The sequence below is a fragment of the Piliocolobus tephrosceles genome, chromosome 7, assembly GCF_002776525.5.
Source record: "Piliocolobus tephrosceles isolate RC106 chromosome 7, ASM277652v3, whole genome shotgun sequence".
In the NCBI taxonomy this organism is placed as follows: Eukaryota; Metazoa; Chordata; class Mammalia; order Primates; family Cercopithecidae; genus Piliocolobus; species Piliocolobus tephrosceles.
The window spans coordinates 4372106-4395477 of NC_045440.1; the positions used below are offsets into that span (position 1 = coordinate 4372106).

Below are 23372 nucleotides of genomic sequence, written 5' to 3' on the forward strand. Positions count from 1 at the left end.
ATTCTTATAAGAAGCATGCAACCCAGATCCCTGGCCTGCACAGTTCACAATAGGGTTCGTGCTCCTATAAGAATCTAATGCTGCCACTTCCCTGACAGGAGGTGGAGCTCAGGTGGCGCTGCGAGTGACGAGGAGCAGCTGTAAATACAGAGGAAGCTTCGCTCACTTGCCTGTCGCCCACCTCATGCTCTGTGGCGTGGTTCTTAACAGTCCATGGACTGGTACTGGTTCATGGCCCAAAGGTTAGGGACCCCTGATATAACGGGACAAGAGATTTTTTTGATAAATCTTAGTGTTCCATGTAGAAATGTGAGCCCTGGTGGTTTAATCATTGCATTTTTCTGAAGAAGTGAGAAAGCTGGATTTTTATACAAAATTTTTAATGTTGACACCTAATATCAAAATACGTCGATGGACTATATTTGACTCATAGGTCTCCAGTTCAAGACTCTGGTTTAGATGCAGGAATCAGCTTGACTCAATTCAATGAACCATGAAGACTTAGACCTGTAAAGACCTCAGAAATCCATGATTCCTTTCCCTTTTGTAGGCAGAATAAAAAATGGAAGGGCCTGACTTGGTTGACAGTTAGTCTAAATTTACATAGTAAATTTGTTAGAAAACTGGGACTGGAACATAGGTCTCTAAATCTCTTCTGTTCTTTGCACTATACCTCACTATGTTAGTTATCCATTGCTGTGTAACAAATTATCCCAAAACTTAGTGGATGAAAAGAACAAACATTGTTTATCTCACACATTCTGTGGATTGTAGAATCCAGGCATGGCCCAGCTGGGTGCTTCTAGGTCAAGCTCAGTCACGAAGTTTCAGTTAAGTTGTCAGCCAGGGCTGCAGTTTTATCCAAAGCCTACACAGGGAAGGATCTACTTCCCTAAACTCACTCACGTGGTTACTGGCGGGAGTTAGTTCCGTGTGGGCTGGTATATTCAGAGCCTCAGCACCTCCCTAGCTGTTGGCCAGAGAACCCCCTCAGTTCATTGCCTTGAAAGTCTCCCCATAGGGCAGCTCAAAACATGGCAGCTGGCTTCCCTAAGAGCAAGAAGAGTGAGAAGGCATCCAAAACTGAACCCACAGCCTTTTTATAGCTTACTCTCATGACTTCTGAGATTAGGTTATAATCTATTGCTTCATAGACTTATAATCTATTTATTAGAAATGAGTGAATGCAGTCAGCTCATAATCAAAAGGAGTGGCTTACACTAGAGCACGAATAACAGCATTTCACAAAGACAGGGATCCCTGGCAGCCATCATAGAGGCTGCCGGCCACACACTCAGTGTCTCACAAATGTATGCCAGGGGTCAGAAAACTATGGACTACTGGCTAAATCCAGTTGCCACCCCGTTTTATAAATAAATTTTTATTGGAACAAAGCCACGGCCATTTGTTTATGTATTGTTTATGACTGCTTCTGTACTACACCTGCAGAATTAAGTAGTTGCAACAGAAGCCACATGGCCAGCAATGCCTGGAAATATTTACTGTCTAGCCTGTTACAGAAAAGGTTTGTTGGCCCCTAATATATGCAATCATAAAATATCTTGAAAAATATGGAAGAGGAGATTGAGCCAGAGATGTCAAATTCATCATTTTATTGATTTTTTCTTGGTGCTCTAGCACCATAAATACCATGCTATGTACTTTTATAAGGCAGTTAGCTGGAAATCCTCAAAACAGGAGTAGCCCCATGGTCTGGGTCAAGTGGGTGAGGTATGGCTTCCATTTCCCCAAGCCCTCTCTCATTTATTCTCTACCATATATAATCATTTACCTTTCCACTGGGAAACCCCACACCAAAAACCTTTGACGAAAACATGGATATAAAATATAACTACAATAACCTGAATAATAAAGCAAGTAGTTAGCATAATCTGTGAGCCTGAGGGTCCTGGGCTTCAAATTTTAGAAAGTTATTTCATTTGTCTTAGCCTTAGTTTCCTAATTTTTTTTTTTTGAAACAGAGTTTCGCCGTCGCCAAGGCTGGAGTGCAATGGCGTGCTCTCGGCTCACTGCAACCTCCACCTCCCATGTTAAAGCAACTTTTTTGCCTCAGCCTCCCAAGTAGCTAAGATTACAGGTGCCCGCCACCACTCCTAGCTAATTTTTGTATTTTCAGTAGACACGGGGTTTCACCATGTTGGCCAGGCTGGTCTCAAACTCCTGACCTCAGGTGATCCACCCACCTTGACCTCCCAAAGTGCTAGGATTACACATATGAGCCACTGTGCCTCCTCCTTATCCTTAAGTAAAAATTCTGATACCTACTTTATGCCCTTTTCTTGTCAGAGAAATGCATTAAAGCACCAACTGCAATGCCAGGTTCGTAATAACAGCTCCAGAGGTACCAGCCACAATGTGCAAATTATTTAATAGTCATCCATGGCCTATTACCACATCAGTAAATAGGCTCATTTCAATTACCAGTTCTGAAGAAAGGACAGTGGCAGCTGAGCTATTTTAACAAAAAAGTCCCCTGGGTCACACCTTTTGCCTTGGATGCATCACTTCCCCACCTCGGCTACCAGCCCATTGATGAGTTGACCTCATGATTGTTTTGTAAGAGCCACCTGTCCCCTAAAAGTCCTGCCTGAGGAAGCAGCCTGCAGAGCTGTGTAGGCTGGTGGCCAGAGGTGGTATAGGGTGAGATTTCACTGGGACAGGGCTATGATTAAATAGGAAGAATCCAACTGGAGTATCACCGTGTAAACAGAAGTTGAGGCACTATTATGCCCTTCATTCTATTTGTGGTAAAAATGTTGCCACCAGATGGGTAGACAAATGTCTTTAGGGTAACTTTATATGAATTTCTCATACACTTATCTGCTCCTTGATTTTGTCCACAGGAATTAGGAGAGTCATCCCCGTCTTGTCAGGCAGGATTTTAGAAACTCTGGGAAAGGCAGGCAACCCCGCATCCCTGCTAAGGCTATAAATTCCTAAACTAGTTTGAGCCTGTTTAAAAAAGATGTCATATGTTAACCCTGGCTGTCTCTCTCCATAGCATGTCTCCCTCAGTGCCTGCTGGTATCACCACTTTAATTCTAATTAATGGGACCGCCATCTACCCTGTCCCCTGAACAGTCTCCCTAGCCTGCCTCCTCTCTTAATTTCTTCTCTCATGCTCAACCATTGTATTAACTCTTGATTGCTTCTTCTAGATGGCTCTGGCACTCAGGTCTGCCTCTTTCTCCCGCTGGCATCCGAAACACAGCAGCCCTGAGTTCAGTTCTTGGTCTTCTGGCCTTCAGTCTCGTAAGCTTCTGATCCATATCATATCATATCTGTACCAAAGCACGATACCAGCATTCCCTAAAGGCAGGGGTTTTGGGGGCCATTTAGTGGCTGCCTGCCACACTCAGTATCTCACAAATTTATTTATGTTTTGTTAAACCATAAGTGTGTTCAGATTGTTCTCATGTTGTAAATCATTTGTTGTCTTTGCATTAGCTGCTAGCGTTCTCTCCCTGTTTCCTTGATCTTCTGGAATTATTTCTTCTTTGTAATATTCATCCTGAGCATCCTAGGGGATATTCTAGGATTTGAAAATAATTCTTGTTATCTAAAGGGTGAAAGCAACATAGGACTTGAGTATGTACTTACTCATTAACGTAAGGACATAAATGAAAAGACACCATCTATTAAAGATAATAAGAAATGTTCACAAATAGTATATGGCATTCATTATGGAACTTGGTAGAAGCTCCAAGTGTCATGCAAAATGTGCTCTGCAGAACTGCAGAGGAGGGAGGGATCACTTTCAACTGGGGTGATTGGGATCACGAGGAGCTGGTGTTTGGGTTGGTCCCTGAAAATTATGCAAACCACTTTGTAAAAAGAATTGGCTGATGCCTGGCCACACATGGTGACTCATGCTTGTAAACCCAGCACATGGGGAGTCCGAGGAGGGCAAGTCAATTGAGGTCAGGAGTTCGAGACCAGCCTGGCCAACATGGTGAAACCCTGTCTCTACTAAAAATACAAAAATTAGTTGGGCATGATGGCGCATACTTGTAGTCCCAGCTATTTGGGAAGCTGAGGTGGGAGAATCGCTTGAACCCGGGAGATGGAGGTTGCAGTGAGCCAAGACTGTGTCACTTCACTCCAGCCTGGGAGACAGGGTGTGATTCTGTCTCAAAAAAAAAAAAAAAAAAAAAAAAGAAAGAAAGAAAGAAAAGATGCCATGAGTGATGGTGTCTGAGCAATTAGGAAGCAAAGAGTCAGAAATAATCTAGTTTCCAGCCTCTGTCACCAAGCAATCTGGGGAGTGAAGTTGATGTTTACAGAAAGAGAGAAGAGGTACAAGGTGTTAATGTTATCAAGATGGTAAAGATATTCAAGTGATGTAAAGATTGGTTGAGAACATTGGAGAAATGGTTCAGACTAGAGATGAAGATGGAAGGTAGCCACATGTAGGCACAGATAACCACATCCCAAAGATCGTATGAAGCCAGCAGAGGCCAGCAAGTAAGTATCTGGAATACAGTTAGGAGCATGGGAGCATCAACTGGCCTTCTAGGTCTCAGTTTCCCCATTTGTGAAATGCAAGTAAGTGTATCAACATTATTAAATTATTGCAAGATTCAAATGAAATAAATGCAAGTAAATTGCTTAGCATAGTGTCTGGAACATAATATGTGCTCAATAAATCTGTTACGATGATGTGGTGATGATGACAAGGAGGAGGATCGTTGTCATCATCATCATTATGATTGCCATAAAGATGTTAAATTATTGAAGATGCTCCCTTTTGGGGACTTCAGGGACAGGAGAAGGAAGAAAAGTTCCATGATGAATCAAAGGCAGTAATGGGAAGGACAGGAGGAGAAAATGGAAAGCAGATGTCTGTTACATCGTGTTACTGTGTCAGCTTGTTATCTTTTTCCATTAGACTGGGAAATAGTGAAAATTCAGAGCCTAGAGAGTAAATATTGTTTATCTTTCTATCCTGCACAGCACCAGGTCCAAAGACCCTAATACAGAGCAGGTGTCCATGAAGTTCTCTGGATGTTGAATTGAAATGGAGGAATAGGTTTCTGAAAGTGGCCTTACAAGACACATATTGCAAAGTGGTCAGGTTGGGAGATTACAGACAAAAAAATCCATTGAACTGGGGATGTAAAAGGCTTGGCTGAACTTAGGAAAAGTAGTTTGGACAGATTTCTTGAGATGCAAGGGTGCAGTGAGTTTAGGGACAATGGAGTGATGGAAAAGGGTACACACCTAAGTATAGACCACTACACAGGAGTGTAGACCACCAGCAGGCAAGGGATGGCTCTGAGAGCAGACAGAGGAATGACTGGCCATGCTGGCTTCAGGTCACAATGCTGCCATTCACTACAGCATGTCACTCAACCTCTCTGAGCCTCAGTGTCCTCATCTATAAAATTGCAAAACTGTCTGCCTCTATATAACTTATATAATGGTGGTTGTGACAAGATTAATGGCTGCAAAGGAGAATGGCTGAGCCAACCTTCATCTTAGACTATGTCAAGATGAAGAAGAGTTGACAACCTGGATTCCCGTGCTGGAAGCCCATGTCAGAGGCTTGATATTGTTAGCCGAGGGTCACGTGGGTGACACTTTGGTGATACATGGGTCACATGGTAATTTGCAATGTACAAGTCAATTTCACACCATTAACTCATAGGGCTTTCACTGTGACCTAAACAGGAAATGTACTGCTCTCTGTGCTTTGTTGCTGAGTTACAGATGCTCACAGAGCTTAGGTAATTTATTCAGGTAAACCCACACCATACATGGTAGGGCTGAACCACAGCCCGATGATGCCTCACTTCAGACCTGGTGTTTGTCTTCCACATAGCTCTGCCCTCAAGCCAAAAACTTGGACCAATCACATCTCTGCTCCACATTTTCAGAACAGGATTTAAAAAGAATAATTAAAGGAAAGTCTGACATGAACAAAGGTGATAAATAACTAAACTTTCTCTTCCTCGCACAAGCTAATCAAAATTGTAGAAATGTTGGCTGTGAGAGCTACAAGGAAAGCAAGCACATGGAGTGCAAAAATTTGCAGGATCTGCAGTTCCAAGAGTTGTGACTCAGAGCCCAGGCGCAGGGAGTGACAAGACCCAGCTCTCGTTAGTGTTGTAAAGCTTCAGATGCATGAATTTATTCACCCAACTATTAGGACAGTACATGTGTAATTGTTATCATTTGGGAGGCTAAAAGTATTTATGACACAAAAAGGATTGTAATAAGCCAAGGAAAGGGCAATTCACAGTTACCAGTGGTTCCCCGGAGTAAAGAAGTAAATTACACAGTCTCTCTCTTCTATTGTTTGAAATTTTACCATAAAAATGCATTACTTTTATAATTTTCTTAAAACACATAAGTCCCCCTCAAAACTGATTTTGTGAGTGAGGAGTGTGTCCAAACTTGAAAAGGCTGATTGTCACAGCCTAGTCTCCAATTCCCAGCTCCCAAATTAGTTGACAAGAAAAAGTGGTGCTTTTTCCTTCCCAAGGAACCTTTATGAAATAGTGGTGTTGTCATAAAAATGCCTCCCAGTCTGTGAAGGAACAGGTTAGACCAGGGGTTCATCTGTGGAGGTCTATTCTCCATGTGGAAAAGCAAGTCATCTCCAGCATCTGACTCTCTGCACCCCAGGCTGAGAGCTGGTGCTAACCTTCTACAACACCCAACGCCATTGTTATCTCTGACATAGTAAGACTGTGAAGTCAGCACCCATCCCATCCACACTCACCTCCTTCCCCCATTTATAAATATCTCCAATTGCTTTGTCTCAAATCATGAACTTAAGAGGAAAGTTAGATTTTAAAAAGAAGTATCTACAAATCTAAAGTCTTACATCTGCTGATTGAGCTCCACTCTTAGCCTGAGTTATCTTTCTTCTACATTTCTGCAGCCCTGCGCTTGAACGCTTCCTATGACTCCCATTAGAATCCATCCTAAATTTATCATTTGACTGCCTGCCCATCTACCTGGCCCTACATGGAGCTTCTGGAGAGAAAGAACCAAGACTGGTCCCTCTTTGTATCTCACCCACTTCACCCTCACCTACCCTGAAAACATGATACTTGTCCCTTCCTATAGTGTGTGTTCAGAGTTTGCTTACTGAATCTGACAAGTGTGGTGCACCCAAATTCTGAACACACACTGCCAGAACTAACACACCCTGGATCCTTAGTGGATCCGTTATAATTGCATTCACATGAAGCAGCAGCTAGGAGACATCATGGTGACTTCAGCTCCCAATTGCACTGTCATTGACTTACTTTGCTCCCAATTGATAGTCAACCAAATATAACCCATCGATTGGATTCCTGAACATTGAAGTCTAATCGCTGTTTTTTTTTTTTTTTTTTTTTTTTTTTTCTTTTTCAGCATTTTTCCCTCTAAACGTTGAATCTACATCCAGGGGAAATCATCTGGCCCCTGGACAACCTCGAATGCTCCTGAGTCAAGAGCAACTTGAGGTCTTAAATGTCTATTCTGAAGCCCGTCTTTTGCACAGGGATAGTCTTTGACTAGGAGGAGACGCCAGTCTATTAAATCTACCATCCCAGCATCCCCTTTCTCTGATGAAGTAAAATTAAACACCTTCTTTACTCATAAATTTGGTAGGTTTTAAACAATGATGAAGAATCAGACATGGGCTGCACACAGTGGCTCATGCTAGTAATCCCAGCAATTTAGGAGGCTGAAGCGGGAGGATTGCTTGAGCCCAGGAGTTCACATCCGGGCTCAAAACCAGTCTGGGCAGCATAGTGAGAACCCACTTTATTTTCTACAGAAAATTTAAAATTTAGCCAGGTGTGGAGGCATGCATTTGTGGTCCCAGCTACTCAGGGGACTGAAGTGGGAGGACCTCTTGAGCCTGACAGCTCAAGCTGCTGTGAGCTGTCATCAGGCCACTGCACTCCAGGCTGCGCAAGAGAGTGAGACTCTGTCTCCCCCCGCAATAAAAATGAAAGAATGACCCATGTTTCACTCAAATTATAGCACTCCATCATAGGCCAAGGCCCAGGGGGACAGGGAATATAGCCCATTTTCCTCCCTTACTTCACTACCAAAAAGCTAGTCCTATTGCCAGATCCTGAATATGTCCAGGGCTGGATTTATTTGGTCTCCAGGAGGGTCTTAGACTCTCCCAGCATTTTAGGAAGAGGAAGAAAAGCTCCAGAGTAACAAAGTACGGACAAGTCAGGCCCCAGCCACATGCCCTGAGACTACTCCCCAAAGGGGGCATTCTTGCCCATGCCAGCCCTATCTGTACCCACAACCCAATCCAACCCACACTCAAACAAGCCCCTGGAGCCCAGAGAGCTCCAGGACAGCCACACATTCACAGGGAGCTCTGCCTCTCCATTGGGTTCCTAATTAACTGAGTGTGTGGGTGTGTTCTGCATGGTGAGAGGCATTGGTATGATGCATCAGGAAACATGTCATAGTCTCATCACTGTAACATGACAAGAATTGCAGCCATGGCTGGAACCTTTATAAAGTGACCAAGCACACCTTTCCATCCAGTCTCAGCGTGGGGTGAAGCCTGGCAGCTATGAGGATCCATTATCTTCTGTTTGCTTTGCTCTTCTTGTTTTTGGTGCCTGTTCCAGGTAAGATGGGCTGGGAAATCCAAGGATTGAACTAATTGAGAATACATAATTCAGAGTCAGTCTTTCTCCACCCTTCAGAGTGCCTTAGACCAAGCAGGTTTGTTGTATGGGAACTAGGTATCACCATTTTTTTTTTCAGACAAGAATCATTAAGCAGCCAGGCACGGTGGCTCACACCTGTAATCCCAACACTTTGGGAGGCCGAGGTGGGTGGATCACGAGGTCAGGAGTTCAAGACCGGCCTGGTCAAGATAGTGAAACCTGTGTCTACTAAAAAATACAAAAATTAGCCGGCCATGGTGGCGGGCACCTGTAATCCCAGCTACTTGGGAGACTGAGGCAGAGAATTGCTTGAATGTGGGAGGTGGAGGTTGCAGTGAGCCGAGATCGTGCCACTGCACTCCAGCCTGGGTGACAGGGTGAGTCCATCTCAAAAAAAAAATAATATTAATAATTAAGAACCTTAAATCAGGTTTCCCAAACTTTCCAGATCCACTCCTAAGAAACTAAATAGCTCCCCAAAGCTCTTTCCCCAGCTCTTCATGGGAAGATTGTTATACCTGCTGATGAGATATGAATCCAACATAAAATTTTAATACAGCAGGGAAGATTGATTTACTCTGAACAGAACAGAAGCACAGGCTCCTGTTTTACTAAGTGCAGTGGTTGGAGGTGGAGTGTTTGGGCTGCCTCTGAGGACACCACAGCCTCAGCACCCCCACTGTTCCTGTGGCAGTCACAGGGTCACGCCACTTCCTTGGTGCCACTGTGGGTCCACAGCTGCAGCCGCAGAAACATTGTCTATGGGTCGTTTAGTCATACCTTTATTTTTCTCCTAATTTTATAGAAAAAGGAAAAAGAAATAAAAGAATACAAGAAAAGCAACAGATGAGTTATTTATTTGAGGAATACCAAAAGCCATCCTAAAACCTTTCCATGTGTGCTATTTTGTCATTGCAGGTCATGGAGGAATCATAAACACATTGCAGAAATATTATTGCAGAGTCAGAGGTGGCCGGTGTGCTGTGCTCAGCTGCCTTCCAAAGGAGGAACAGATTGGCAAGTGCTCGACACGTGGCCGAAAATGCTGTCGAAGAAAGAAGTAAAAACCCAGAAACATGACGAGAATGTTGTAAAGTGTGGAAATGCCTTCTTAAAGTTTATAAAAGTAAAATCAAATTAAAATGTTTTTCAAAAAAAATTAGGAGCTTGATTTAAAAAAAAAAAATCTGGTTATTTTGGTAGTTGTTTCCAAACAGGCAACTCAGAAAGTCTTAAGGACTCACCTTTCTTTCAAAGAAAGTAGAATCTCTGGAGAAATCTACAAGGGAGGCTGACCTTATTATCCAAGGGTTACCAGGTTCTATTCCTCCTTTGTGAACGTGACGCCCCCGTGAAGTTGGACTCTTCACTCTCTTGAAATATGCCCTTTGCTTTCATGTCACCCAAGCCTTGGGCCTTTTCAGTCCCTCTACCCCAAATGGCGTCTCTCCACCAAATCTATCTCTAAGGTTTTCATGCATCCCTCAGGGGCTATCCCAATTCCTTCCAAAAACTTTGTCTTCAGAGAAATAGGGAATCTGGCTCTTCCTCAGATATTCACTTTACTTTCTCTCACCCATGCCTCTGCTCTGGTTGGCCTCATGTCTGCCTCACTCCTCCAACTTCATCTCTAAACTTTAACCTGTCCTTCAGGGACCGTCTCACATTTTATCTCCTTCTTAAAAACACAGGTGATTTTCCAAATGCTTACAGTCTTTCCTCTGGTTCACCACAGGGTTCTGACTGGAGTCCTCCATCTATAACCCTTGCTTGGTTTTTACATTATGTACAGTGACATACTGCCAATCTCCGCATTAGATTTTGTGAGCCTTAAACCAAGGAGTTTGTCTTAATTCTTCCTGGACTGCTTCTAAAGTGCCCTGAGCATGAAGGTTGCTCACAAGTATTTATTGAATTGAAGTACATTCAAATGATTTATTGATTGAAGTATCTTTAATCATTCAAATGATTTGGAGGTACTGCAGTTTAACTATCTAGTGCTCTCTCAACGTTGATGCAGAAGGTTTCCAGCAAATGGAGTGCATGGTCCTGCATACCTGACACCAGACCCCAGTCATGGCACTATGTATGGAGAAAAGACAATACAACAAGGCTCTTAGGAAGAAAGGCTCAAGGACCCAAAAAGATGAGACTGCTCCTCACTTTCCATCCAAAATGGACTCACTGCTATGGGAATCTCCCTCTGATAGTAGACAAAAGGGAACCTGTCAACAGGTGTGACAGCTGTGTTTAGAGATTGGGTAATAAGCAGTGCAACAGACCAGTGAAGTGACGCTTTCGACTGCCCCCCAGCTCACTACAGCGGCAGGGTCCAGACCACAGCACACAGAGGAAGACTCAAACGAAGAACAGCGATCCTGAGGCATCGAAGAGACTGAAATCAAACTTTCCGAAGCACAAGACACCACCACTTCCAGGGCAGAATAGCAGAGAGAGGGTACCTAGGAGGAAGCAAGGCCCCCAAGTGTTGGCAGTAGGGGCAGGGATACATGGTAAATCTTCAGTCCTGGGCTGCTGTGTTTTCATGTGAACATGCTTGGGGTAAGATTTCACAAGGTCAGAGGCAAACAAAAACACCCAAAAGGGATTGGATAACAATTTCGGGGGCACTAACGACTGGAAAAGTTTTCATTCCCACCAGCAAAGTGGAGAGACTGCAGGGTTCTCAGACAACTGACACATTAGTAGTGGTGCTATTTGGCTCTAGATTAAATTGTTCCACAACTACTCTAACAAATTTTTTCTAAACCATTCTTGAAAGGACCAGACTGATCTATAAGAAACTTAAATGTGTGACAGAATAAAGCCTAACATTCTTCAAAGGAAAACAATTAAATCCATCATTCAACAATTTGTGCTTTATAATGCACTGAACCTAGTAAAAACTTAGCAGCCATGCAGGAAAATATGGTCATAACCAAGAGGAAAATCTTTCAGTTAAAACAGATCCAGAAATGACAAGGACACTAGGATCAGCAAAAAAGATATAAACGAGCTATTATAAACGTTATGAATGTGTCCAAGGTTGAAGAGAAAAACTGTTTATAATGAGTGAGAGATATAAAGAAACAAAGGATGGAATTTCCAGAGATTAAAAATAAACATCTGAGTAAAAATTATTATGAATTAGATTGTGGCATATATTCCAAAATAAATATCAGTAAGCCTGAGTTTATATTACTACAAATGAATCCCAAAGTGTTGGGATTACAGGCGTGAGCCACCATAAAATGAATTCTTTTAAAGTGGTTTAAACAAATCATGTAAGTTTGAACTGAATTTTAAATGCAAACTTATCCAATGGAATTTTGACGCCTCGTTTGATATTTCCTGTAATTTGCAGAGGCCTATGCCAGACCCAAAGTGGCATCATAATTTGTAGTTTATTGAAAATGCCTGCTTATGTATTCCATTTCTGTATCTTTAATAAGAAGAAGAAAAACTATTTAAAAATTGCCCTGCTTATTAAGGTTTGATTCATCTGAAAGTTTATATAAAAGTAGCACTCTTCTCTGTTGAACATGATTATCTTTATAAATTTCATTTCCATTTTTGAGGCCATGATACCTCCTTGAAGAATTCTAAACTCTCTGAAAAACTCTAACTCCCTGGTCTACTTATTGCAATGTCCATGTGCACATTTTGTCTTTCATTAATTTACTGATAGTTTGCTGCCTGATCATCTATGGTTCCTGTCCCAGTGAGGCAAGCAAGAAGGTTAACATTTGTGCAAATGCTCCAAGAGTGACTCTGGGGATGAACAGGCACAGAGGTGTCGGTGCCGCCCCCACACAGAGACCTTCCTTGCACCCCAGGGCTGAGAACACTGCTGCTGCTGCCACTGCCACCTTCACATCCCAGCCCGCAGGTGCCTGGGCTGCTCCAGGGATGTGTGTGCTAAGGGCAGCTAGACCAGCTATCACCAGTCATGTACCCGTGATGCCCCAGGGCCTGAGCCTGTGCAGCTTGTGTCCCTGTGTATCCACTCTGCCCATGCACATGCTGCACTCACAGGACTGCACTTATAAAATGCAGGTTCAAAGAAAAACTTATTCGGAATGTCGATAGGGTGGCTTTCTTTTTTTTTTTTGAGACGGAGTCTTGCTCTGTCGCCCGGGCTGGAGTGCAGTGGCCGGATCTCAGCTCACTGCAAGCTCCGCCTCCCGGGTTTACGCCATTCTCCTGCCTCAGCCTCCCGAGTTAGGGTGGCTTTCTTACACCAGGCCCCAGCCCTCGGAGAGCAGGGGACTGCCCTGCCCTGATGCCCATGAAGCTGGCTATTCCACAGAAATAGAAATGAATACACCTGCTTCTGTTACTTAACTCTGAGGACTTAGTGCTGAGAAACTTTGTTTTCTAAAATCACAGATGGGAGAGGCTTTGTTTTCTGGGAGCCTATCTATAGGAATGAGGCTTCCCACTCTCACCTGGGGAACTGAACCACTTTGCCACAAAGAAACAGCCTGAAAGTTCCTCCCCGGTTACAGGAAAAGGGTTTGGGACACAGCGTGAGGTTTGGGGACACAGCATGGATCCTCATGTTCCGTTGAAAACAGGCCATGAGTCTCTCAGTCAGGCTTGATGGTTCCCCTTTTACATGGCTTTGTCTTGAGCTCATAAAAATGAATTAAATTAGGTTTTACCTAAGCTTGGCATGCCCTCAAATCCTATCATAGCTATGTTTGGAGCTTTTGGGAAGGCCCTCATGCCTGTGCTGGTGGATGGTCTTCCTTGCTGAAACAAGATCATAACTGTACCTTTCAAAGACAAAAGTGATACTCCGGTGGACTTCATCAGACAAACCTTAAGACCAGGACAAACATGGCTGTGAAGGAGTCACATTGGACCATGCCAGGAAAAAAGAAGCAGCTGCAACCATAGGAATCTTCATGGGAACAGTCAGCCCAGCTGTCCTTGGGCGACCAGGCCCATGTTACCTAAGCCCTGGTGGCCTCTTCCCCAGCGACACAGAGGCGCTGCATGTCACAGTGACTTTCCTATTTCAGAGCAATTTCACCTCCTTCTTTAACAAGGCCTCACACATGTACTGAGATCTAGAGAGGACAACAAGTATAAAACCACAATGCTATTGGTGGTTCCTGGGATTGGACCTGCTGTATAGGAAAAATTCACTCTCTTCTATGGGTGAGTTTTTAAATGTGAGTGTATTACTTGTATAATAATCATGTTAAACATAGGAGTCATTAAGAACATATCAATCAGGAGTGATGCCACATGTGAAAAAATGGGAACCACTTTCTTAACTCAAACTCTTATTTACATATAAGAGTTATGTAATAACTCCAGTAAGACCCCTTGCCAAGTACCATGGCATTTCCTTAAGAATATTTACTCAACAAGGAAAGAGATGTGACAACTTATTTCAACATGTGAATCTGGATTGGACATGCACCCAGCCATGAAGCTATTCTTGGAATAATTTCAGTGTCCCTGGGCACACTTTTGTTTTGCAATAATTTACTGGGCACACTTTTGTTTTGTAATAATTTACGGACACTTTGCTTCCTGAGCACCTACGGCTCCTGTCTGTTCAGGCCAGGGAGTTATTCTTGTTAATTTGTGTAAATGGTACCGTGATTGGTGTGAGAATTCTCCTTTATTTGTAAGAGATCCATGCTGAGATAATAGTGTGAAGTATCATGATGTTTGCTTCTTTCTAAAGGTGACAGCGACATATATATTTTAAAAACGTAATTATTAATTTAGGCAGAGCACATAAAGGCTTTATTTCACATTCCGTTTCTCTGTATGCTTTATTCACCAGGAGGAAATGGTTTTAGTGTCAGGAATGAATGAATGAGTCTGCCCCTCGATTCCAGCCTGCTCGGCACACAGGGAAACAAAGTCCTGACAAAGGGAATGACTCTCTGGTGACTGAGCTGCAGCCCTGGGTTCATGTTCATCTAGCAGTTCCGATGGCACCGGACCCAGCCCTCTCTTTGCATGCCCCATCAGAAACTCCCTTTTATGGAAAAAGTCATTGAAGGTCTTGGCCGCGCCATGTCCTCACCAGCTTCCTTTAAATCCACTTCTGGCCTTCCAGGAGAAGGGTTCTTCAGAACCTGACATTTTAAATGAAGAGGTCCGGCAGGTCACGAGTAAAGTCTCATTGTCCCCACGGCTGTGTCACTGCTACACCTCCGAGACATCACAGACACGGACACTGGGGCCTGCTTGTCTCTCAAAATGCCCTTAGATCCAAAGAGGGAGGAACCAGGATAAAGGCCTCTTATTTTCCTGAGAAAAGCTTGGCCCCTGTGCGCCTGGCATGGGGCTCTATTCATTGTTTATGATCCCCGATGACTTCTCTGGGTCACTGAGGAAGGACAGGGTCCTGAGAGACCCGTCGCCAACAGGGAGACCACGTGGAGGCCTTGCACCCCCACTCCCTGCTTCTCCACCAAATCCCAAAGGCAGTGAGCTCCCTTAGCACCGACCTCTGCGGAAAGCAGGGAAAGTCCGGCTCGCAAAGCCCTGAAGTCCTGTGGAGCTGACGTTCCCTGAGTGACGGTGTGAGCCTAAGGAACTCAAGTGTGGGCCGTAGGCCACCTCCTGACCCGGGCCTGGGTGGACTCTGAGGGGACACATGTGGTCAAGATCCTGCCCTCCCATTCTCCTTCTCGGAGGAAGGCAGCGGCACCCATCTGCCTCATCTCTGTTCCGGGGGAAAGATGGGGAGTTTCAGGGGAACTTTCACATGAATTTCACCAGCTCGGATCACCTGGGAGGACGGGGCCCACCATGCTCCCAGTGTTGCCAGAAGCCCTGAGCCCCTCCAGGGTCCCTGGGTTTGAACCAGCCCTGTTGCATCCCCAGGAGCTGAATGTCCCAGCAGTGGGTAGAATTAGATGGAAAGAGCTCCCAGTTTGGCCTGAGACTGTCCCCAGATACTCAGGAAAAACAGGACGTCCCACAGAGTGGGTGGCAGGTGAGTTCCACGCTACAGGCCCTGAGTTTGAGTTTGTTCCCCTGTGAGAAGGCCCAGACCCTCACTCCATTCATACACTGGGTTTTAAATGGCGCAAGATAAGAGGAATTTTCTGGTCCCAAGAGCAGGAGGAAGGGATTTTCTGGGTTTTCCTGAATCCAGATTTGCATAAGATCTCCTGCGTGTGCATTGTTCTTTGAGGACCATTCTCTGACTCACCAGGTAAGTGGTTGAATTCTAATCCCTGTAAGGAGCATTGCAGCCAATACCAGTTCTGAACTCTCCCCGGTGACCACGGGCCAGGACCTTTATAAGATGGAAGGCTCAGTGTCTTCCCCAGACTCAGCTCCTGGTGAAGCTCCCAGCCATCAGCCATGAAGGTCCTGTATCTCCTCTTCTCGTTCCTCTTCATATTCCTGATGCGTCTTCCAGGTGAGACGGGCCAGGGAAATGGGAGGTTGGAAAAACGGAAGAATCGGGCAGAGGCTGTCCATATCCTCTCTAATTTCCCCTAATCCTCCCTCCCTTTCTCTCTCCCTCTCTCCTCTATCTCTCTCTCTCCTGCCGCTCTCTCTCTCCCCACTCTCGCCTGCCTCTTTGTCTGTTTCTCTCTCTCTCCCTCCGTCCCCCAGAGCTGCTCTTTCTCTTTCTCTTTCTTCTACGCACACTTTTAGACTGAGTAGACCACATGCGTTACTTAATTGAACCAAGCATTGGTTCAATATAGAAGTTTGACAACCCGATGGACACCTCACTCTCTCTTCTAAGCCAATATGAAGGAGCCCAGGAGCTTGTAAATCTCATCTCCTCACTGCTTTCCATGCTACAACTGCTAAGACTGTGGTTGAAACCTGTTAGGTGACTTTTTAAATAAAAGTCAGAAATTTTGATTTTATCTAAAGAAAGTAGTACAGAATGTCATTTTCTAAATTTTTATATTGAAAGGGTAGATACTGCAACCTAGAAAATTCCAGATAATCTTAAGGCCCAGACTATACTGTAGGAACTACTGCTGCGGACACTCGGCCCCTAGGACTTTTCTGATTGGAGGCCCTGAGAACAGTCTCTGCCATGAGGCCACTGCAGGTTCACAGTACAGAGATGGCCCATGGAAAGCAACTTTTAACCGGGATGTCTAACCTTCATTTTCTCCTTGATATTATGGAAATAAAATAAAAACCATGAAAGGATAAAAGAGGGAGAGTGGAAGGGAAGGATGGAGAGAGGGAAAAAGAAAATTTGAGACTAAACCCTAAAACAATTAATCACATAGATATCATATTGTGAAAGCCTCATTTTACCGGTTTTATTTATGAGTCCTGGGTTTTTTGAGAAGAACGGGGCTCTGAGTGGCACCAGAGACCTCATATTTTCCAACACCTAGAACAGTATCATGAAGGAAGGCAGGAAAGTAGGGAGGCAGGGAGGGAGGGAGGCAGGGAGGCAGGGAGGGAGGGACAGAGACAGGGAGGGATAAAAAAAGAAGAATGAGGTTGAAACCAGGACTTAGATATTAGAAACAAGCCATTAACAAGCCATTACAAAAGTTTATTTCTGTGGTTAATTGTGGTTTTCGACTGTAAGTTACGTGGTGTTAATTTCACATTGAACAATTTCTGTGAGTTGCATCTTTTTATCCCATCTCAGATCAAATACTTAACAGACTAAATGATTTGAAAAGCAAAAAGTTACTGGCTTGTGTGCTGAAATGGAGGTAGGGTGGCTTTGATCTTATCTACTTGTGGTGGAGCTGAAGTCACAAGAGAACATTACCGCGCTCCGACCAGACCCCACCCGGAGACCCCAGTCACTCGGGAGAGATCAGGGTCTTTCACAATTGGGTTCGACCAAAACAAACATCCCCCAAACCACAGCAGTGCCAGTTTCCATGTCAGAAACTTCGATCCAATTGATTGACTCGCGTCTCATGGAAAAGCCCTGGCTTCAGAAAGAAGTCCACTGCAGATTTATTCAAGGCAATACAGACACAGGGTTTGTGTTTTTGCAACATGAGTTTTGAGTTCTAACAAGCTGTTTGCTCTTACTGTGTGTTTTTTTCCTGTTAGGTGTTTTTGGTGATATAAGGAATCCTTTTACCTGCATTAAGAGTGGTGCCATATGTCATCCAGGCTTTTGCCCTAGAAGGTATAAACATATCGGCGTCTGTGGTGTCTCTGCAATAAAATGCTGCAAAAAGCCATGAGGAGGCCAAGAAGTTGCTGTAACTGATGTGGATTCAGAAAGGGCTCCCTCATCAGAGATGTGCGACATGTGAACAAAATTAAACTGTGGTGTTCAGATTTACGGAATCTTGATCCTAGTCATTGTGGTTATGGTGTGGTGCTGGTTTGGGCAGGACAATCTCTAACATCTTTGGAACACCCTTTTCTGCTCTCCAGGCAGGGGTCAGGGATGCCACAGTGGGGCTTGGAGTGCTTTCCAGGGTACAGGCATCCGTATTATTTGGATCCCTTGACCTTCCCAGTTATTCCTGACAATTTCATAGAACGTGTGCTTTGCTCCTCCTGCACCCTCCCCTTGTATGTCTACCCCACATCTTCCCTAAAGAAAGCAAGCCCAACTCAAAGACCACTTCCCTCATGGAATCATCGCGGATCTGCCAAGGGAGGGGAGGCCCAGTCCTCTGTTCTTCACAAGGACTCCCTTCTTCTGGTTAAGGTTTCCTATGCAATTACGCCTCCTACAGAGGTGTGTGAATTTTTAATTCTCCATTTAGCTATGAGAGTTCTACTGGTGTGGACTTTGTCTTATTCGTTTATGTGCTGGTCATTCATAAGGTATTTCACAAATTGGATGGCAAAATGCAGTTGTACAAGGGTTTCCTTACATACCAACACAATAGGATCCAAGTAAATGCTGTTAAAAACAAGTCTTTTGGAGGGCACAGTTAAATGAGGACAATACAGCATGGGACACAAGCAGAGGGGAGCAAACCTCAAGAAGAAAGACGCATCAACTCTAAACGGAAGCATCAGGAGGGCTCCCTGGCCCTGCTCTCTCCCTGGGAGGGCTTGATCCTTCAGTCATGAACTCTGTGGGTGTATCCTACATGCAGAAGAAGCTCTCTATTTCTTTACATTAACTCTGCACTAAATGTGCATATCATCTACCTCGGGGAAGATGCACCTTTGTTCCAAAATAATCCATTGTCTTTCCTAATCTCAAGATTGAAAAAAGTAACCAGACCTTGTTAGAGTAAAAGCATTTTTATCTGGATGCAGATTTTATCCAGATGTGATGACAGAGCCAGGACTAGGGTGAAGTGAGGGAGGCTCTGGCCTCAGGTATAAAAGGTAAGCATTAATGTATTCCATACTTAAGACAGATGATCTCATAATGTGATAGATTTTTACAAAAATAATATTCATGAAAAATCACCATAATCAACAAAACGTCCAAAATTTAAATCAAGACAGGGTCTAATCCTGTAATTGTCCAACTCAGTCACACTCACCTACCTTGATGCCAGGACAGTCAGACCCTGCCTTTATTTAGTCATTTACTATTCACCATGTATACATTATTATTTTGAATAAATTAGTGGATTTCCTGATTCCTGGAAGCATATATCATTTGATTGTATAAAAGAAGTGAAGCTTCACAAGGAAAAAAAAAAATTAAAATGTCACCATGACAATGGCATTCATTCCTATGTTCTAGGGGAAGCAGCAAAACTCTTTTAGGAAGAAAGTCTCCTTTTATTTGAGAAGACCCTTTAATGGCCATTTGGGTCTTGAAAGACAGGACAGGGAGGAAGACTCATTTGGAGACCAGCATCCTGTGGCATTGAGAAGACCGAGGTCAAAGCTCACACAACACAATACTCCCTGTGTTAGTCGGTGTGTGTTGCTCTAAAGGAATACCTGAGGTGGGATAATACGGCAGGAAAGGAAGTTATTTTGGCTCACTATTCTGCAGGCTGTGTGAGAAGCATGATACCTGCATCTGCCCCTCATTAGGCCTCAATAAGCCTTCAGTCCTAGTGGAAAGTGAGGTGGGAGCAGTAATATCACCTGGTGAGAGCAGAGAGACAGGGTGAAAGGAGGTCCCAGACTCTTTTAAACAACTACATGTTGTATGACCTCGGAGCAAGAACTCACTCATTATTGGGAGGAAAGCACTTAGTCATTCATCAGGGATTCGCCCCACAACTCAAACCCTCCTGACCAGATTCCACTTCCAACATTGAGGAGTACATTTCAGCATGAGGTTTCGAGGGGACAAACATCTGAAAAATATTACTCTTTCCCTGGCCCCTCAAATCTCATGTCCTTCTCACATTGCAAAATACAATCATCCCTTCCCAATCACTCCCAAAAGTCTTAACTCCTTCCAGCATTAACTGAATCAAAAGTCCAAAGTCCAAAGTCTCATCCCCTGAGACTCAAGTTCCTTCCACCTTTTAGCCTGTACGATCAAAAATAAGTTATTTCCTTTCAAGTTACAATGATGGTTCAGGCACTGACTAGACACCACCATTCCAAAAGGCAGAAACTGGACAACAAAAGGGATTACAGGCCCCACACATGTCAGAAACTCAGCAGGGAAGCTGTTAAACCCCAAAGCTCCAAAACAGTTTTTGATTCCATGTTCAGTATTCTGGTGTGAGGGTGGGCTCTGAAGACCTTGGGTAGCTCTGCCCCCATGGCTTTCCAGGGTGCAGCCCACATGGTTCCTGTCACAGGTCAGAATCTGATGCCTGTGGCTCTTCCATGCTGAGGGTACAAGCTGTCAATGGTTCTCGTATTCTCAAGTCTGTACAGCAGTGTTCCCCTTCCCTCAGCTCCACTAGCCAATGCCCCACTGGGGATACTGTGTGGGGAATCCAACCCCACATTTCCCCATAGCACTGTACTAGTAGAATTTTTCTGTTGGTATTCTCCCTCTGCTGCAGTTTTCTGCCTGGAGAACCAGGCTTGGCCATACATCCTCCGACAGGTAGGTGGAAGCTGCCAAGCCTCTTTCGTTTTTGCACTCTGTATACTTGCAGGCTTAACACCACCTGAAAGCTGCCAAGACGTTATGGCTTTCTCCCACTGAAGCAGTGATCAATTTGTACATTAGGCCCTTTGAGCTGAGGCTGGAGCCTGGGTGGCCAGGATGTGGGAACAGTGTCTTGAGGCTGAGCAGGGCAGCTGTGCCCTGGGTGTGGTCACTGAACCATTCTGTCCTCCTAGGCCTGTGGGCTGTAGTAGGAGGGAATGCTTCAGAGTTTTCAAAAATGCCTTGTAAGCCTTTTCCCCATTGTCTTGGCCATTAGCACATGGTTCCTTCTCAGTCATGTGAATTTCTCTAGCAAGTGATTTCTCCACAGCCCACTTACATTCCTCTTCTCAACATGACTTTTCTTTCTCTACTAAATTCCTAGGCTGCAAATTTTCCAAACTTTCATGCTTTGCTTCCCCTTTAAATATAAGTTCCATATTTAAATCATTTCTTTGCTCCTGTACCTCACTGTAAGCTTGTAGAAGCAGCCACATATCTTGAACACTTTAGTCCTTGGCAATTACTTAGACCACATGCTCTAGGTAATCACTCTAAAGTTCAACTTTGCACCAATCCCTAGGACGTGGACACAATGCAGCCAAGCTCTTTACTAGGGTGTAACACTGGTGACCCTTGTTCCATTTCCCAATAACTTCCACTTTTCCATCTTACACCTTGGTAGCCTGGACTTCACTGTCCATATCTCTGTGAGCATTTTGGTCACATACATTTAACAAGTTTCTAAAGAGTTCCAAACTTTCCCTCATCTTCCTATCTTTTGCTGGGCCCTGCAAACTCTTTCAGCCTCTGCCAGTACCCAGTGACAAAGCCACTTTTATATTTTCAACTGTCTTTACAGCAACACCCCCGGAACAGTATCAATTTTCTGTGTCAGTTTGTTTATACTGCTATAATGGAATACCTAATGCTGAGTAGTTCATAAGGAAAAGAAGTTTATTTTGGTTCCCTATTGTTTAGGCTGTATGAGTAGCATGGTGCCAGCATCTGCTCCTTTTGAGACTTCAGAAAGCTTCCATTTGTGTAGGAAAGGAAAGGGGGAACAGGAGTATCACAGGTCAGGAGAAGGAGCCAGAGTTGGGGAGGTGCCACACTGCGTTAAAAAACCAGATCTCCCATGACTCAAAGAAGGAACTCACTGATTATCTCTGGGACAGCACCAAGCCATTCACGAGGGATCCACCTCAATGACCCAGACACCTCCTGCCAGGTCCCAACTCCAAGACTGGGGATTACATTTCAACATAGTATTTGGAGAGTACAAACACCCAACCTGTACCAGAGCCCAATTTCCAGTTCACATATCAGAGAGTGGGCCAGTGAAGGAAGCATTGATCTTGACTGTTGGAGAAAATAAGAGTGCCTTCACTCTTGGGCTATGTTATGATGTGTGCACACTTGGGCTAAGACTTCCCCAGGCCAGAAAAAAGCAAAGACTCTCTAAGGGAGTGAGTCGCAATTTCAGGACACACAAGTCTCGAAAAGTCTTCATCCCCACAGTGAAGTGGAGAGAACTCAGAGTCCTCAGAAAGCCATCAGCAAGGAGTGGTGCTAGTCAGCTCTAGATTAAACTATTCTGCAACTACTGCTCCAAGACATTTTCAAGCCATTCCTGGAAAAACCAAACGAACATATAGAACCCCAAAAATGAACCAGATAATGTCTAGCATTCTTTCAGAAAAAAAAAACAAAAAAAACCCACAACCAAAATTGTTAATCAACAATTTAAGCTGGGCAGTCGTCCTGGTTCATGCCTATAATCTCAGCACTTTGGGCGGCCAACACAGGTGAATCACTTGAGGACAGGAGCTCGAAACCAGCCCACCTATGTATATGAAATGCCAACCTATGTGTACGAAATGCCAACCTATGTGTACGAAAAATACAAAAATTAGCTGGACATGGTGGCACATGCCTGTAGTCCCAGCTACTCAGGAGGCTGAGATAAGAGAATTGCTTAAACCAGCAAGGCAGAGGTTCTGTGACCTGAGATTGCACCATGCACTCCAGCCTGGGCAACAGAGCAAGACGCTGTTTCCAAACTTAAAAAAATATATAATAGGCTTCATTATATACTGAATCCAATCAAAAATTTCCAAACATGAGAAGAAGTAGGAAAATATGGCCCATAACTAGGAGAAAAGTCATTCAGTAAAACAGACCCAATAATGACAAAGGTACTGAGATTAGAAAAAGGAATGTAAAGGAGCTATTATAAAAGTTATAAATATGTCAAAGTCTGAAGAGAAAACCTTTTTGATGAGGAGTAACACATGTAAAGAGAACAATGGACCTTCCAGCAATAAAACAAAATGAGTGTGTGAACAAAAAATAATCTGAATTGGATTTACAACGTATGACAGCATAGAAGAAAGGATCAGTAAGGCTGAGTCTACATTAACACAAACAAATGAGGAAATGAAGCAAAGGGAGAAAATAAAAGGCTGCATAAAAAATAAAGAGTGCACTTCATACAAATATCAAGCAATCTAGCACCTATGTGTGTTTGAAGGCAAAAAGACATTCCAGGAGAAAGCCTAAAGCTAATGAAATAATTGCCTTTTTAAATAAATTTGGCGAGACTAGAAATATACAAATTTGGTACTGAAAGACATCCAAGAAGAATAATTATTGAAAAAAACAGAGCAAGAATTTCATAATTACACAAGTTCATTTTCACACTGCTATAAAGAACTACCTGAGACTGGATAATTATA

General features: G+C 43.8%; 2 protein-coding genes across 2 annotated transcripts; both read left to right on the forward strand.

Moving 5' to 3' along the window:
• Positions 1–8525: 8525 nt before the first annotated feature.
• Positions 8526–9810, forward strand: LOC111530107 (beta-defensin 103). The gene is made up of 2 exons (XM_023197150.2): positions 8526–8618; positions 9579–9810. The coding sequence occupies exons 1-2, from the start codon at positions 8561–8563 to the stop codon at positions 9722–9724; spliced, it is 204 nt and encodes a 67-aa protein (XP_023052918.1). The 5' UTR covers positions 8526–8560; the 3' UTR covers positions 9725–9810.
• A 6194-nt stretch (positions 9811–16004) lies between these two features.
• LOC111530105 (beta-defensin 4A-like) lies at positions 16005–17933 on the forward strand. Its single transcript, XM_023197149.2, has 2 exons — positions 16005–16062; positions 17697–17933. Exons 1-2 carry the CDS (start codon positions 16005–16007, stop codon positions 17831–17833), a joined length of 195 nt encoding a protein of 64 aa, XP_023052917.1. The 3' UTR covers positions 17834–17933.
• Positions 17934–23372: the final 5439 nt, after the last annotated feature.

Coding starts and splice junctions, on each gene's coding strand:
- LOC111530105 (XM_023197149.2), top strand. CDS start 16,005: ATGAAGGTCCTGTATCTCCTCTTCTCGTTCCTCTTCATATTCCTGATG. Junction 16,063..17,696: donor ATTCCTGATGCGTCTTCCAG/GTGAGACGGGCC, acceptor TTTTCCTGTTAG/GTGTTTTTGGTGATATAAGG.
- LOC111530107 (XM_023197150.2), top strand. CDS start 8,561: ATGAGGATCCATTATCTTCTGTTTGCTTTGCTCTTCTTGTTTTTGGTG. Junction 8,619..9,578: donor GTTTTTGGTGCCTGTTCCAG/GTAAGATGGGCT, acceptor TTGTCATTGCAG/GTCATGGAGGAATCATAAAC.